Source organism: Ranitomeya variabilis, chromosome 4, assembly GCF_051348905.1.
Source record: "Ranitomeya variabilis isolate aRanVar5 chromosome 4, aRanVar5.hap1, whole genome shotgun sequence".
In the NCBI taxonomy this organism is placed as follows: Eukaryota; Metazoa; Chordata; class Amphibia; order Anura; family Dendrobatidae; genus Ranitomeya; species Ranitomeya variabilis.
Window position 1 is genome coordinate 48,191,267 of NC_135235.1, and position 17,604 is coordinate 48,208,870.

At 44.7% G+C, this 17,604-nt stretch overlaps 1 protein-coding gene across 1 annotated transcript in view; it reads left to right on the forward strand.

Moving 5' to 3' along the window:
• The window catches only part of CPXM2 (carboxypeptidase X, M14 family member 2), an 85,141-nt gene that overhangs the window by 11,951 nt on the left and 55,586 nt on the right, over positions 1-17,604 (forward strand). The window contains exon 3 of the mRNA XM_077258469.1: positions 4,926-5,024. Within this exon, the coding sequence (XP_077114584.1) occupies positions 4,926-5,024 (99 nt within the window). The remainder of the gene's footprint in view (positions 1-4,925; positions 5,025-17,604) is intronic.

The following is a 17,604-nucleotide window of genomic DNA, read 5'->3' on the forward strand; positions in this document are numbered from 1 at the left end:
TCCAGAACAAACTACTCTAAGCTGAATGTGTTACAGCAGATCCTGTGCTGAGCTTTATAGTGCTTCTAATAATACAGCTCTGCTACTCACCAGAACAATCACGCAAGCAGGAGGAAAGCCCACCCTTCCAGAAACCAGGAAGTAAGGAGACTGCTTTGTTCTGAGCTGCTCAAGAGACCACTTGAAAATACCCATTTAATAGATATGAGCAAACTTCCCAAAATTTGTTTGGGGTCTGATAAGTCAGGAAAGTTTGATTTGGACTGAATCAATTCTGCATAAATCAAAGTGTTCCAGAACTTCCAGTTGTCCTGAAAAGACGTGTCTAACACTCTGAGGTCTCCTAGGATCCAACTATTTTCAAGCTCATTAGTAGACAGAGAGCCTAAGTAATGTCAACGTGACATCACATGTGTGGCTACGGGGAAACGGACGGTTACCGGTGATAACAAACAGCCTGTTTAACTTCACTCTGCACTGACAAACTTGTTATGCTTTTTAAAGTGAAAGAAAAAAAAAGGTCCAACAAGTTTCTCATTTTTTTAGCAGCAGATGCCGAAGTTGAGAAAGGCTCAGTCACAGAGCTGAAACGTTGTATACCTTTGGCATGAAATAAATCATCACTTTTTTTCATATTTACATGGAAGCGTAGCTTGTTTTTGCATTCTTATATCTTGGTTTTTTGGGGGTCTGTGGACTTGTTAGCTTGCACCTGTTCTTGCTTCCTTTCCTTCTTTCCTTACCATCCTTCATCCCTTTCTTCTTTCTCTTCCTTCCTCCCTCACTTTTTTCTTCCCTTTTTTCTCTTTCTTTCTTTCTTTCTTTCTTTCTTTCCTTCTTTCCCTTCCTCCCTTACTTCTTCCTTTTTTCCATCCCTTACTTCTTACAGTTACTTTCTTTCCTTTTTTTCTTCCTTCCTACTTTTCCTTCTCTTCTTCTTTCATCCCTTCTTTTTTCCCTCCATCCTTACCTTACTTCCCTTGGTTCTTTCCCTTCCTTCCTTTCTTCTATCCTTACTTTCATTGCTTTCCATCCTTGCTTTCCTTCCTCCTTTCATTCCTTCCCAAAAAAGAAAGCAGAGGTAGCACTGCAACAGTCAAAGGGGTGCAAATCCCAGGATCTTCGATCAAATCCTCTCTCTATTTATCTATCTATTATTATCTATCTATCTATTATCTATATATCTATTTGTCTATCTATTATCTATATATCTATGATCTATTATCTTTCTATTATCTATCTATCTATTATCTATCTATCGCTCTATTTATCTATTATCTATTTTCTGTCTATCATCTACCTATCGATCTATCTATTTATCTATTATCTATCTATCTCTATCTATTATCTATTTATCTATTATCTATTTATTTATCTATCTATTATCTATATATCTATGATCTATTATCTATCTATCTATTATCTATCTATATCTATCTATCTATTATCTATATATCTATTATCTATCTCTCTATTTATCTATTATATATCTATTATCTACACTCACTGGCCACTTTATTAGGTACACCTGTCCAACTTCTTGTTAACACTTAATTTCTAATCAGCCAATCACATGGCGGCAACTCAGTGCATTTAGGCATGTAGACATGGTCAAGACAATCTCCTGCAGTTCAAACCGAGCATCAGTATGGGGAAGAAAGGTGATTTGAGTGCCTTTGAACGTGGCATGGTTGTTGGTGCCAGAAGGGCTGGTCTGAGTATTTCAGAAACTGCTGATCTACTGGGATTTTCACGCACAACCATCTCTAGGGTTTACAGAGAATGGTCCGAAAAAGAAAAAAAATCCAGTGAGCGGCAGTTCTGTGGGCGGAAATGCCTTGTTGATGCCAGAGGTCAGAGGAGAATGGGCAGACTGGTTCGAGCTGATAGAAAGGCAACAGTGACTCAAATCGCCACCCGTTACAACCAAGGTAGGCCTAAGAGCATCTCTGAACGCACAGTGCGTCGAACTTTGAGGCAGATGGGCTACAGCAGCAGAAGACCACACCGGGTACCACTCCTTTCAGCTAAGAACAGGAAACTGAGGCTACAATTTGTACAAGCTCATCGAAATTGGACAGTAGAAGATTGGAAACACGTTGCTTGGTCTGATGAGTCTCGATTTCTGCTGCGACATTCGGATGGTAGGGTCAGAATTTGGCGTAAACAACATGAAAGCATGGATCCATCCTGCCTTGTATGGAGCATCTTTGGGATGTGCAGCCGACAAATCTGCGGCAACTGTGTGATGCCATCATGTCAATATGGACCAAAATCTCTGAGGAATGCTTCCAGCACCTTGTTGAATCTATGCCACGAAGAATTGAGGCAGTTCTGAAGGCAAAAGGGGGTCCAACCCGTTACTAGCATGGTGTACCTAATAAAGTGGCCGGTGAGTGTATCTATCATCTATCAATCAATCAATCTATTATCTATCTATCTATTATCTATATATCTATGATCTATTATCTATCTATTATCTATCTATTATCTATATATCTATTATCTATATTTCTATCTATTATCTATCTATCTATTATCTATCTATCTATCTATCTATCTACATATCATCAGCTGTAATGGAGAACACACTTTTCTGCTTGGAGCTAGACATCTTTTAAGCAGACATAATTCTGGATGACAAAGCATGTGATTAGCGAGAATGACGGTCTCCGAGCGTGTATAATATTTAGCGCACACATTAGAGCTTTGATTGACAGATCTGGTATCAGTGTGTCAGCCCAATGTGATAGAACATTTAAGTATAATATGTTCAAGGGATTAAGTAATAAAGAATTTCCGCTGTAATCTCGGCTCTTCAGCTGCCAACACTATAGTACAATTTATTATGAAATTGTTCAGCGTCTGATCCGTCTCACCCATCGTATAGTGCCAGATAAGTATCACGGTTCATCAGAGATGAAGACTGCTGACCTTCCTGACATAACAACCCTTGTGTACCAGCCCTAATCGTGCACTATACTTATTCACTGTCTGGAAAGTGAAGGGTAAATAACAGGATTGCAGAAAGTTCTGTTCTATACAATGGAACCAACCCCTCCATGATCAGTTCCAGGGTCTATGGGAGGAGAGATTTGAGGGTAAGGTGCTTTGGACTCTACGACCTATCCTTTACCTTTTATGAAAATTATGATAGAGATTGGGTTCCCTATGAATGTGGAGGGTTAGTCTTCCACATCCCATCCCATCCCAAGTCGTTCCCTATGCTTCCAGAATGGATATGGATCGCTCCCATGGGGTACTCGGTACCGGGTCCTGCGGTTCACAGGGGGATGTCACGGTGGCTGGCCCGGTCCGTGGCCCTGGGACGTCCGTGTAAAAGGGAAAGTTCTTTAAAGGGATAAAGTTTGTGTTCATGACGACACCTGTGGTATTCGGTCAGGGTGACCGACGCTGCTTTAAGGGGTCCGCTGGGGTGATGTTATGGCAGCTAGATGGTATACCTTCCCACAAGTGAAGTGTATCCCCAGGGCTTCCCGGTTTATAGATGGTGGATGGTGAGAGGCGCAGAGAAGAACGAGGACACAAGGCTGCAGTCTCTTTACCATTACTGAAGACTTCAGCATCCACAGTCCAGGGCTCCGGATCACAGGGCAGGCAGAGTCCGGCCGGTTTGGAGGCAAGTCCAGAGTCCCCTTGTCCAGGTGGAAATCAGTAGCCTTCCCTTGCGCTGCAGTGTTGTAGTCCCTTACTGCCTATGGCTTCACATAAGGGTCTCACAGATGTAATGTCTTTCTCTCTGTCCCCCATAGTTGGATAGGACAAACCCGTATGACTGGTGGCTTGAGGCTGTTTATAGGTTCTCTAGCATGCCCCGGCCTCCATGAGTTGCCACCGTGCCTCCTGGGTGTAGGGCAGACAGGTAACTTGCAATTAGCTGTCCTGCCGGTCTCTGGAGCAAAGCATAAAGGTCCTTACTCCCTCGGTGTTCAGGCCACCAGGATTCTGCGCCTCAGAAGGAGGCAGCCTGTGTAGGGCTGGTCCCCTTCTGCTATCGTCTCCTTTGCTACGACTTCCTTCATGCTCGCTGCAATACAGTTCTGCCTTCTGAATGTCTTTTTCTGGGAGCTGCAGCTCTGAGGGCATGCACAGCTCCTTTGGACCCTCTGTCCACCTCAGACTACTGTCTGGAACTTTCTAACTCTCCCTACAGACTACCAGTTATATATATATATATATATATATATATATATATATATATATAGACCTAGTAAATAGGAGCAGAAGCTCCCCCTGGTGGTCTGGAGTGTGAAATGTGTTGCATGTTTGTGATACCTGGATGCAGTTATCCTTCTTTTCCTCCAAATGTAATATCACCCTCCCTGAGAGGAAAGCAATACCACTGCGATGACCAGGACCCTGGGGCGCCGCAGATACTAATACTATGTCTTCTCTGAAGTGCCAGATTCATGCCGTCCGCACTATAGGCAGCATGAATTGACTGACAGGTTCCCCTTAACTTTGTATTTTATACCTTTTGGAATGATGCACATTGATTGTGTCGATTTTAGGCCTTCCCAGTGTTGGAATGTAATATTATACATAGGCATTTGCACATGTTCCGCCATATGTGGCTGACACTGTATTTGGGAGATCGTGCCTTCTAGGTAAGGTGATCCCATAATAGGACATGTAATAGAAAATGTTAAAATTCATACAAAATCTAAAAAAAAAAATCCCTTATACCTCATCCAGGTATTCTTGTAGGGACACAGAGGTACCGTATGGCTAATCGGACTTATGTGTGCTGCATTATGGTTTCTGATAACTTGGCTTATATATGTTTATATATGTGTTATATTATAGTAGTGTGAATGAGCCTGCAAAGAGATTCCTGGGCAGAGTATGTGACTGTTCTTATAATCAGTGAAACATATCAAGACGTCCTTTTCTTTTCTCCTCAGCCAAAAACAGTAGCAAGAAGGCAGAGAAAAACAAGAAAACGGCTGACAAGTTTGTTTTTGGAACAGGCGAGGAGAAGATGACCCAAAACGTCAGAGAAAGTGCGTGAGAAAGTCATTTTATTTTTCTTTTCTGCATTGTCCATATCTGTAATATGTATTCTTGACCCTGTAACATTATTGTGAGCCAGTCTTAAGCAACTATTTTCCGAATTTTTACTACTTTTTCTCTTTTGCACCAAAGTCTATCATTAAAAAATTCTAAATTCAAGTAGTTTTTTCTTAGATTTGTGCATTGGAGATGCATGTGATTGCTTTATCAAGTAGCCAAGAATGTTAGAACACATATTTGCTAGTGAAGGTCACATTACAGATGAGTCCATCATAACACTCGCTCATAATAGGTTCCTTGGAGAAACAGTTTTCTTTCCTCTAGAGAAGGTCTAATTTACATGTTTTCTTATGGGTTATTGCATTTTTTTCAAGGGGTTATCCAGGACTATTTAATTTTTTTTACTATGTGCCTAAGAACTAACAGGCATGTAAATGCTTAGTTTCTACCTTCCTGTTGTCCCTGCCGCCGATCTCTGCCGGCACAGAGGCTTCTCTTCCGCTCTGCTCTGTTGATGGCCGTACTTATCAAAGCTGTATTGATTGACAGCTGGCTCCCTGCTGCCTAACTGCAGGGAGCCGCCGGCTATCCATCACCATGACGATGGCAGTTATGCTGCTTCAACAGAGCCGTCTGGTGACCAGTCTTACCCGATGCCGGTACAACAGGCAGTTAGTTGCCTCTGTTAGTAACTGCCTGCCTTTTAGTATTTAGGCCCATAGTTAAAAAAAGGAAAATAGTCCTGGTCTTCCTCTTTAACCAAGGTGAGCCCTCCACTGCTGACGCGTATGTTAATACCATGCCTGCCACACATCGGTGGCTTTTTGTGCCTGCTCGTATTTATAAGCAAAGGATACGCTCAATATACAGAAACATAAACTATTCCTCACTGGGTTTCAGCAATGTGAAATATGGTCATTTCTCCATAAAAGAATGAAGTGTTTTAATATTGGGCTTTAAAGTGGATGTATTCCCCTTTTTTGATCCCGAGTGTAAAGCTTCTCGATAAGACCAGTCCCTGCTTTGTTGCTGACCTTGAGCAATTCATTAATTATACAGATGACAGTCCGTCAGTTGAATGGTCGCCATAAAGTGCTACCTGTGGAATGTTTGGCTTCCAGCTCTTCCTGCAGCAAAAATCAACTGGATCTGCAGAAACCCTTTAGTTGCCATAGTATCAACTGCTTCTGGGCAAATTTTCATAAATCCATGTATTTTTGTTTAAAAAGCAGTTTCGCACTAGTGTTTCATCAAAAAATTGTGTACCGTTTGACTTCTACAGTCTATGTATGTGCCACAGACTGCAGAATGAGTGAACAGTGAACTTGTCAGTGAGCTTGTTCTGGTGGAACAGTTTCTAAACTCTCTTTTTCTGAACTTTCTTCTATGCTGATTAATAACCAAATAAATATTCAAATCAGCTTAGAAGATGCTTTAGATGAAAATAAATAAGGGATTTAGACCTGCTGGAAGGAGGCGCTCACTGACAGATCCACTGTTAAATAGGTGTTTCCCGAAAATCCGAGCCCTGTCTTAAATGGAGTAGAGACGCTTATATCCTACCTGTGCTTCAATTAAAATCAGGACTGTTGGAAAGAGACGAGTAGGGCACCGTCTCCATTTAAGAGCCCAATTCTTAGGATCCCGAGCCCTCAGGTTCACTGTGTGTCCCAGCAATTGGATCCCCAGCAATCAGTAATTTAGCCAATTTAGTAGACAATATTCTTTCGATTCTCAGAACATCCCTTTAAAAGGGTTGCCCAGCCTTAGGCTACAAGTCTGCAGACCACTTGCATGACTGAAGGCTTGTGAATCCTCACAGGTTGTGCTGTCAGGATTCTCCAGTGTCGGCATCTGGAGTGAAGAGAGTGTGACCGGAGGTATGTGATTTGTATATATGCTGTCACATGCCAACTAGACATGAACAACCTCGTTCCATACAAGTGTTCCATACACAGTCTAGTCGGAATGTGACCGAAAGTATTCAAATCACATCTTTGCGGTCAAATTACTGCAGATCCTGACAGCACACACTATAAGGATATGCAAGTACGCAGTCTCAAAAGTGGTCTCCACACTTGTAGCCCAAGACCGACAACCCCTTTAATATCCCTTAAATAAATTTTCTGCACCTGGATATGCAGCGCCCCAGAGTCCTGGTCGTTGCAGTACTGATGCTCCGCTGCTAAGGGGAGTGTTGGTACGTCTGATGGCACTGAAGGAGTTCACCTGACCAGGTATCACAGACACCAATACACTTCACAGTCTGGCCTCCAGGGGGAGCTAAGGGTACTATGTATTAGGCCACTCCTCACAGTCTGGTAAAACTGGGGGTTAGATAGGAAGTTAGACAGAAAGCTGACTGGGTTGGAACCAGGCAACATCCTGTGGCAGAGGGTGTTGCAGGGGAAGATTCAGGGGGGTCCCTGTCAGGGGTGGGATCCTGACAGAGGCCTAGCGAACAGAAAGAACGTTACGGGACCGCGCCTGCACTTCATTGCGGCGGTACCCCAAGAAAGGACAAGAAGCGAGGTTTATTGTGAAGAGTGAGAAACGAGATCAACGCAACAAAACACCAGTAGGAGTCGTGCTGTAAGACCGAGGCAACATCCTACTGAGGCGCGTAGCCGGTGGCCGGAAACGCCGAGGAAGTATTGAGCTCCAGGCCTTACTTCAAACCTACGGCAGGACAGTCAGTTATAGGCGGGCTGTCTCACCCAAATCACCTAAGCAAACATAGGGGGCAACAGTTGGAGAGGGGCGACTCTAGGGTCCCGGAAGAACTCCAGGCCTACCCGTCATACGGGTGCGTCCTAGCCATATCATCTGGGGGACAGAGAAGAACATCAGAATCAGTTGTGAGGGAACTTCAGAAACAGACACAACAGTTGTGAGGACTATCCCGTGGTGCTAAGCAGGGAAGGACTACAACACACAAGCGCTAGAAGGTAGGCACAGATTTCCACCTGCAAAGGGAACTCTGGAAGTGCCATCGGACCGGCCGGTCTCAGACAGCCCTGTTAACCGTACTCCGGATTGAGGATCCTGAAGCCTTCAGTAAAGAGGTAAAGAGACTGCAACCTGGTGTCCTCGTTATTCATCGCGACCTGCACCACACCACATCATTCTCAACTCTCACTGGATGCCCCTCAGCAGGGTCACGGACCGGGTCCAGCCACCGTGACCATCCCAGAACCGAGACAGAGAGGCCCGGTACCGGGTACCCCTCGGCCCTGCGGCAGTGGGGGCACTCCAACTTGGCGTCACGAACAGGATCTACTTAAGCCTGAAGAATCAGGTCATGTGTGCCTTGGAACTGTGATTTATTGTGCTTGGACTGTGACTTATTGCAAAGACTGTGTATTGCCACTTGCCGCCAAAAGTTCCCGCCAAAAATCGCCGCCATTGCAGCGCCACAGGGAGCGCAGAGGAAGAAGAAGGGCATACCATGGGAGGAGACTACCAAAGCGGCGCCAAAAGTAGCGACCGCCCCCTCCGACTTTTGCTGCGAGATGACGACCTGCCCAGAAACAGAGAGGATTCGCCCCCTGGTTTGCAACGGCAAGAGCCGAGACCAGAGTGGCCTCGGCCTCGAAGAAATGGCGGAGTCAGATGCATGCACGGCTGCCGATCTCAAGACAGCGAAGGTGACTAACGAGTGCCTGAGCGATGATGCAGTGACCCCGGATTATCTCCACCGACCGGAGACGGGCCGAAACCCACCGCAGTTGAAGGACCCGAACTCCTTGGAGCCGCCGGCAGAGGAGCCGAGCCCACCTATCCCGACCACGGAGCCAGCAGGTGCGGAGCCATGTCGGGAGGCCGCCTTGGAGTAGCCGCAGTCCGGGCTGCAGCCGATTGCAGTGTCCTTGTCAACGGAACAGATCGACACCGGTGGAATCACATCAGATGCAGGTATGGGAAGCGTCCCTGTTCCCCCGACCAATCCTGCTCTCCTGACCGATACCGCTCTCGCGACCGCTCCTCACCCCGACAATGACCGGTTCCTCTCAGCGGAGCTGGTGGTGCTCACCTCCGACATGATGGGGAAGCTGGTACCTCCGCTACCGACCAAGATGGGGGAACCCCTAGATGTGAGCGCAGAGGGGGTGATCTTCCAGTGGGACACCCCCGGATTGGGCTAGATGGAGCCTGGGAGGAGGGCCTCACCCTTGCTGTGCTCACTTGGGAACAATATAAACAATGCTTGATCCTGCATTGGAAAAACCGAAAGGAGACAGAACAAATTGACCCACCAAAAGTGCAACACCCAAAACCTGCGCACGTCAGGAAAGACGTGGAAAAGCGGGGAACTGTGCTGGCCTTTCACCCAAAGCGGGGTTGGGGCTCCATACAGGAACCGGGACTACCGACTGACGTCTTTGTTACCAGTTACAATGTGAAGACTCCCTTCCGCAACCGATATGGTGATCCATTATTGCAAAGGGGGACCAGGTGACCTACACCCGCCACCGGAGTGCACAAGGATGGTGCGCTCGGTACGTCCAACGATGTGGGCCTATGGAGGTGTCACCTGTGGCCCCGACCATGACCGATCCGGACTTGACAGATCTTGCTACTATCGCCACAGTACGCCTTGTTGCGGCTACCGAGCTAGCAACCAGGGTTAGCCTTCGAATCCAGACACCGGGTGATCTAACTGCACCCGAGAGACCAACCACCGACATTGACACCGCATCAGCCGGAGACCAGGGACCGAAGTCTCTGCGGTCAGGAGACGTCCACTATCGGCTGATGTCCTGCAACTTACTATGAAGCCATAAGTGCTTTACAAACTGTATATACAGTTAGGTCCATATATATTTGGACAGAGACAACATTTTTCTAATTTTGGTTATAGACATTACCACAATGAATTTTAACCAAAACAATTCAGATGCAGTTGAAGTTCAGACTTTCAGCTTTCATTTGAGGGTATCCACATTAAAATTGGATGAAGGGTTAAGGAGTTTCAGCTACTTAACATGTGCCACCCTGTTTTTAAAGGGACCAAAAGTAATTGGACAGATTCAATAATTTTAAATGAAATGTTCATTTTTAATACTTGGTTGAAAACCCTTTGTTGGCAATGACTGCCTGAAGTCTTGAACTCATGGACATCACCAGACGCTGTGTTTCCTCCTTTTTGATGCTCTGCCAGGCCTTCACTGCGGTGGTTTTCAGTTGCTGTTTGTTTGTGGGCCTTTCTGTCTGAAGTTTAGTCTTTAACAAGTGAAATGCATGCTCAATTGGGTTGAGATCAGGTGACTGACTTGGCCATTCAAGAATATTCCACTTCTTTGCTTTAATTAACTCCTGGGTTGCTTTGGCTTTATGTTTTGGGTCATTGTCCATCTGTAGTATGAAACGACGACCAATCAGTTTGGCTGCATTTGGCTGGATCTGAGCACACAGTATGACTCTGAATACTTCAGAATTCATTCGGCTGCTTCTGTCCTGTGTCACATCATCAATAAACACTAGTGACCCAGTGCCACTGGCAGCCATGCATGCCCAAGCCATCACACTGCCTCCGCCATGTTTTACAGATGATGTGATATGCTTTGGATCATGAGCTGTACCAAGCCTTCGCCATACTTTTCTCTTGCCATCATTCTGGTAGAGGTTGATCTTTGTTTCATCTGTCCAAAGAATGTTCTTCCAGAACTGTGCTGGCTTTTTTAGATGTTTTTTAGCAAAGTCCAGTCTAGCCTTTTTATTCTTGATGCTTATGAGTGACTTGCACCGTGCAGTGAACCCTCTGTATTTACTTTTATGCAGTCTTCTCTTTATGGTAGATTTGGATATTGATGCGCCGACCTCCTGGAGAGTGTTGGTCACTTGGTTGGCTGTTGTGAAGGGGTTTCTCTTCACCATGGAGATTATTCTGCGATCATCCACCACTGTTGTCTTCCGTGGGCGCCCAGGTCTTTTTGCATTGTTGAGTTCACCAGTGCTTTCTTTCTTTCTCAGGATGTACCAAACTGTAGATTTTGCCACTCCTAATATTGTAGCAATTTCTCGGATGGGTTTTTTCTGTTTTCGCAGCTTAAGGATGGTTTGCTTCACCTGCATGGAGAGCTCCTTTGACCGCATGTTTACTTCACAGCAAAACCTTCAAAATGCAAGCACCACACCTCAAATCACCTCCAGGCCTTTTATCTGCTTAATTAAGAATGACATAACGAAGGGATTGCCCACACCTGTCCATGAAATAGACTTGGAGTCAATTGTCCAATTACTTTTGGTCCCTTTAAAAACAGGGTGGCACATGTTAAGTAGCTGAAACTCCTTAACCCTTCATCCAATTTTAATGTGGATACCCTCAAATGAAAGCTGAAAGTCTGAACTTCAACTGCATCTGAATTGTTTTGTTTAAAATTCATTGTGGTAATGTCCATAACCAAAATTAGAAAAATGTTGTCTTTGTCCAAATATATATGGACCTAACTGTAGTTAAATGTTCGTCTTTCTATGTGTCTTGCTGCTGCTGCAACCCGACTACGGTTAACTCTTAAAGGGATCCCTTAGTTTACCCGGGATCCCTATTTTCCCTTCTTGTTTTGCTTCCCGTTTATCACTGTTGAAAAGAACTGCTGGATGATGAACACTGCATGATTACAAACTTGTTGTAAATAGTTTGCACCTTCTTAAAGGTGCTCCCTACTGGTTTTACAAGGGAAAGGACTCTTTGCGAAGAAACTGTTCCTGGAAACAGTACAGGAATCCCTGCCTTACACGAACTCGCAGCTTGAGAAGTTGCACTACCTCCAAGAGACTTGGTCCCCTCTTAAAGGGAACGTTCACCAATAGCGCTTAAAGCATAATGTTGCCTTAAAAGAAGTACTGATAGTATTTATATGAAAAAGTTATATGTAGTTAGTTGCTTGTAGGAAATGTTTAACAATGTGTTAAAGAATGAGGACAGGAAGTGAACCCGTACGGGGTTAATTGATGAGTCCTCCGAGGAGCCATACAGAGATGGCTCAGTGGTCTTGTGCTGAGAGAAGGTTGATAAGTCCTATACTGTGTATAGAAAGAGAAAGGCAGTAGGCCCGGATGAGAATGGGGCGGTCCTGCAGAAGAGCGAGAGGCAGTAGGCCTGGGGCAGATAGACAGGCGGTCCTGCGAATGTAAAGTTGGAAAAATGAAGAAAAGTTGATTAGCCTTGTAGTGTTTTATAGTAAGCCTTTAGTGGATTCAGCTTATACGTCCTTAGAGGCAAAGTTAAATTATTGTTCAGAAATTGCACTAAGTAGAATACCCGACTGGGTAATAGAAGTTATTTATTGTATGTTATTTAAAGTATTTAACCATGTTTGTAACGTTCAAGTGTTCTCACCTCCCATAAAGGGAAGCTCTGTTCAAATTTACTTGTTTTTGCATTTCTGAAAATTGTATGTCTTTTTGCTGACATGTATTGTTGTTTTCTTCCCAGTCCAGGAGTACTGGATTTAACCGGGGGGGGAGTGCAGTGCCCCAGAGTCCTGGTCGTTGCAGTACTGATGCTCCGCCGCTAAGGGGAGTGTTGGTACGTCTGATGGCACTGAAGGAGTTCACCTGACCAAGTATCACAGACAGCAATACACTTCATAGTCTGGCCTCCAGGGGGAGCAAAGGGTACTATGTATTAGGCCACTCCTCACAGTCTGGTAAAACTGGGGGTTAGATAGGAAGTTAGACAGAAAGCTGACTGGGTTGGAACCAGGCAACATCCTGTGGCAGAAGGTGTTGCAGGGGAAGATTCAGGGGGGTCCCTGTCAGGGGTGGGATCCTGACAGAGGCCTAGCGAACAGAAAGAACGTTACGGGACCGCGCCTGCACTTCATTGCGGCGGTACCCCAAGAAAGGACAAGAAGCGAGGTTTATTGTGAAGAGTAAGAAACGAGATCAACGCAACAAGGAGAAAACACCGGTAGGAGTCGTGCTGTAAGACCGAGGCAACATCCTACTGAGGCGCGTAGCCGGTGGCCGGAAACGCCGAGGAAGTATTGAGCTCCAGGCCTTACTTCAAACCTACGGCAGGACAGTCAGTTATAGGCGGGCTGTCTCACCTAAATCACCTAAGCAGACATAGGGGGCAACAGTTGGAGAGGGGCGACTCTAGGGTCCCGGAAGAACTCCAGGCCTACCAGTCATACGGGTGCGTCCTAGCCATATCATCTGGGGGACGGAGAAGAACATCAGAATCAGTTGTGAGGGAACTTCAGAAACAGACACAACAGTTGTGAGGACTATCCCGTGGTGCTAAGCAGGGAAGGACTACAACACACAAGCGCTAGAAGGTAGGCACAGATTTCCACCTGCAAAGGGAACTCTGGAAGTACCATCGGACCGGCCGGTCTCAGACAGCCCTGTTAACCATACTCCGGATGGAGGATCCTGAAGCCTTCAGTAAAGAGGTAAAGAGACTGCAACCTGGTGTCCTCGTTATTCATCGCGACCTGCACCACACCACATCATTCTCAACTCTCACTGGACGCCCCTCAGCAGGGTCACGGACCGGGTCCAGCCACCGTGACCATCCCAGAACCGAGACAGAGAGGCCCGGTATCGGGTACCCCTCGGCCCTGCGGCAGTGGGGGCGCTCCAGATATGTACTGTGATACATAGAGGCAGTAGAATCCAAATGGTCCAACATTTTTAATAAAACCCTATTGCAAAAATAAGCTTTAGTCCAAAGTGCATGCATTTAAGTAAAAAAAAAAGATGTTTAGGCCATTTTCTCACGTATTTGGTCAGTATTTTACATCAGTATTTATAAGCCAAAACCAGGAGTGGGTGATAAATACAGAAGTGATGACGTGTTTCTATTCTACTTTTCCTCTGATTGTTCCTCTCCTGGCTTTGACTTTCAAATACTGATGTAAAAAACTGACCAAATACTGAACATGTGAACGTGGCCATAAAGAGAGCGACAACTTATGGTGCAGATGTTAGTTGCCCCATTCTACCTCCATGTTATAAACTTTCATCTATCAGCAGTACAGGGGGCAGAGACTGCTGAGGCTGAAAACTCTGCATTGCATTATCCCCTTCCCATGCTCCGTGGAAGTGATGCCTTGTAGGAGGTTGAGATTAATCGCCCCGTCGTATCGTTAATCTCCCGCACTTTTCCTGCTTATAGTCACAGACTGTTTAATAAATACATCTTCTGCTTCTGGCTGCGGAATCTCTGAATCTTTTCCACAGTTTATCTTACGTATAAGCTGAGATCTGATGTAGAGTGAATGGAAAATGTTACCGTCTCCTAAAAAATGCCTATTGCCGTACACAACATGAATGAGCATGACAGCTTTCTTCTGCGCTAGCATTGCCTAGAGGATTTTGGGTTCTAACTCTGGTTTGGGGGCATTATACGTTACTTTGTGATAATGACTAGTAATCTACAGGGCTGCAGGAATCGTATGAATCTTTTATATATTCCTTCTGCTAGAAAATATATAGTACAGCCATATATTAAAATTCACACTGCCGAGGAGTATAAGAGCGTATTAAAGAAGTATTTCTATGTGAATTAAAGGCATGACTTTTGGATATGGGATGGACCCCACTCCATCTTAAAACCACCATAACAACTGTAAACCTAGGTACTAAAATAAATACACAAAACACATAATTTTGGTTGTCAAAATGGCCACAGCTTTTATTCAAATCACAGGATTAAATAATCACAGTAGGAGTCAGGTGGAGTGCTAGTACATTGGGATTCACAAGTACTGCGATATCCCCAGCTGTCTGACATACAGCACCAGGACAGACAGCCATAAAGGGGCGGCACGCACTGGCTTGCCATTCAAGCAGAGCCAGTAAACTTTCAGGGCACCAATGACCCTATTTTCCTCACTCCTGTGCTTAACCACTGTGCCCGCCCCTGATTGATATTACCATTACAACGTCCTTGAGGCTGGCCACCAAAGCCGAGCCTGCTCACCGCCATGAGGTTTTACTTCCTCCATTAGTTAAAATGAGTCCACCTTAACTTGTCTGCAACTTCCACCTGACTCCTAAACTGCAAAGCCGTGACGGGTTATAAATTCCAAGTCTCATTTGCCGCTTTTCTTTTTTTTTTTTTAATAATTAAATCATTTTTGTAAAATTAAAAACTAGAAGTCCCTGCAAAAGCATTAATGGGACTAAACTTGGCAAACCTCCGACTCACAAAGAGTCATCCTACAGCGCTCAGGAGAGGAAAAAACCCCTGTGGAGGAAACCTCCAGGGAACCATGGCTGAAGGATTGCCCTTCCCTTGGGCTTAGAAGGGTACCACAAATAATAACTCTTTATAGCCAATATACAATTGAACCTGGAACAAGATATTCAATGACAAATTAAAAAATACAATAAAGCATCTATCATTATACAAGCAATAATTAAAAAGTTTTAGGACAGAGATTATAAACAGGGCTGGAGGGCGGGTAATGTTTCCTCCTGTCCATCCTGTGAGAGAAAGAGGGAGAGCCAGAGTTGTTTCCCCTATATAAGCCCCACCCTCCTCACAGTAATACACCAGGCACAAACACCTAAACTCCTTCCTCTTAAAGCAACAACACTCTTGATTAAAATCTACACTGCAGTACAAACAAAAGCTGCAGGAGTTCTCGGTCCACCCATCCCCAAGTCATGTCCACCTCCGTCTATTCTCCGGTGGTTTCTATATTAGATTAGATCCATGAAGTGGATACAGGAGGAGGCCTGTTGTCAGAAACTTGTACTTGGATTATGGCATGTGTATATGTTTTGAACATACCTAAAGCATAGAAAATATGCAAAAAAAAAATTAACAGCATGGTCCATTACATGTCACAGTGGGTGTTTAATATGGTTCCATCTGGTGTTTGGAACCGTAGTTTGGAATTGTTTGGAACTTCATCTGACCCTGTCCTGCCTCCACCTGCATTTGGCCAGTTGCTATTGAAGCGTTCCTTTATTTTTCCGCAAAACCTGCAGAAAAACATTTTCTTGCTGCCCTCAGCCCCACAACCACTTCAAATTACATCTGCTCTTGGTGAACAGACCAGTTTAATATGCCCAAAAATGTTTTAACTCTCTTGCTCTTTAATTTGCCATTCATACTTTTTGAATGAGTGTTTCTCTTTATCTACATTCTGATAGCATTATAGGTGCTGGAACTTCCATTCCTCTCTTTTCCAAGCATGCATTAAACCCCTCATTGTCCAATGGGCTAGCTGCCCAGGACTAAAAGCCCACCTATCTGTTATGCTTGTATGCAGTTTGAAATATAGGAGAGTAGAGAGACAAAGCCTTGCCCAAACTTCCTGTAGGTAGATAAAGCCCCACCCACACTTCCTTTAGATAAAGCCTCACCCACACTTCCTGTAGAGAGACACAGCTCCACTCACACTTTTTGTAGAGATAAAGCCCCACCCATAGTTCCAATGAAGAGATAAACCCCCACGAATACTTTCTGTAGAAAGATAAAGCCGCGCTCGCACTTCATATAGATGGATAAAGCCCAGCCCACACACACTATACATACACAAATCTCCACCCACATTTCCTTTAGATAAATCCTCACCCACACTTCCTACACTGCGTGCAGAATTATTAGGCAAGTTGTATTTTAGAGGATTATTTTTATTATTAATCAACAACTATGTTCTCAATCAACTCAAAAGACTCATAATTATCAAAACTTAATATTTTTGGAAGTTAGAGTGGGTTTTTTTAGATTTGGCTATCTTAGGAGGATATCTGTTTGTGCAGATAACTATTACTGTGCTGAATTATTAGGCAACTTAATAAAAACCAAATATATTCCCATCTCACTTGTTTATTTTCACCAGGTAAACCAATATAACTGCACAAAATTTAGAAATAAACATTTCTGACATGCAAAAACAAAACCCCCCAAAATGAGTGAGTGACCAATATAGCCACCTTTCTTTATAATGACACTCAGCAGCCTCCATCCATAGATTCTGTCAGTTGCTTGATCTGTTTACGATCAACATTGCGTGCAGCAGCCACCACAGCCTCCCAGACACTGTTCCGAGAGGTGGACTGTTTTCCCTCCCTGTAGATCTCACATTTTATGAGGGACCACAGGTTCTCTATGGGGTTCAGATCAGGTGAACAAGGGGGCCATGTCATTATTTTTTCTTCTTTGAGACCATTACTGTCCAGCCACGCTGTGGAGTAGTTGGAGGCATCTGATGGAGCATTGTCCTGCATGAAAATCATGTTTTTCTTGAACGATACCGACTTCTTCCTGTACCACTGCTTGAAGAAGTTGTCTTCCAGAAACTGGCAGTAGGTCTGGGAGTTGAGCTTCACTCCATCCCCAACCCGAAAAGGTCCCACAAGTTCATCTTTGATGATACCAGCCCATTCCAGTACCCCACCTCCACCTTGCTGGCATCTGAGTCGGAGTGGAGCTCTCTGCCCTTTACTGATCCAGCCTCTGGCCCATCCATCTGGCCCATCAAGAGTCACTCTCATTTCATCTGTCCATAAAACCTTTGAAAAGTCAGTCTTAAGATATTTCTTGGCCCAGTCTTGACGTTTTATCTTGTGTTTCTTGTTCAAAGGTGGTCGTTTTTCAGCCTT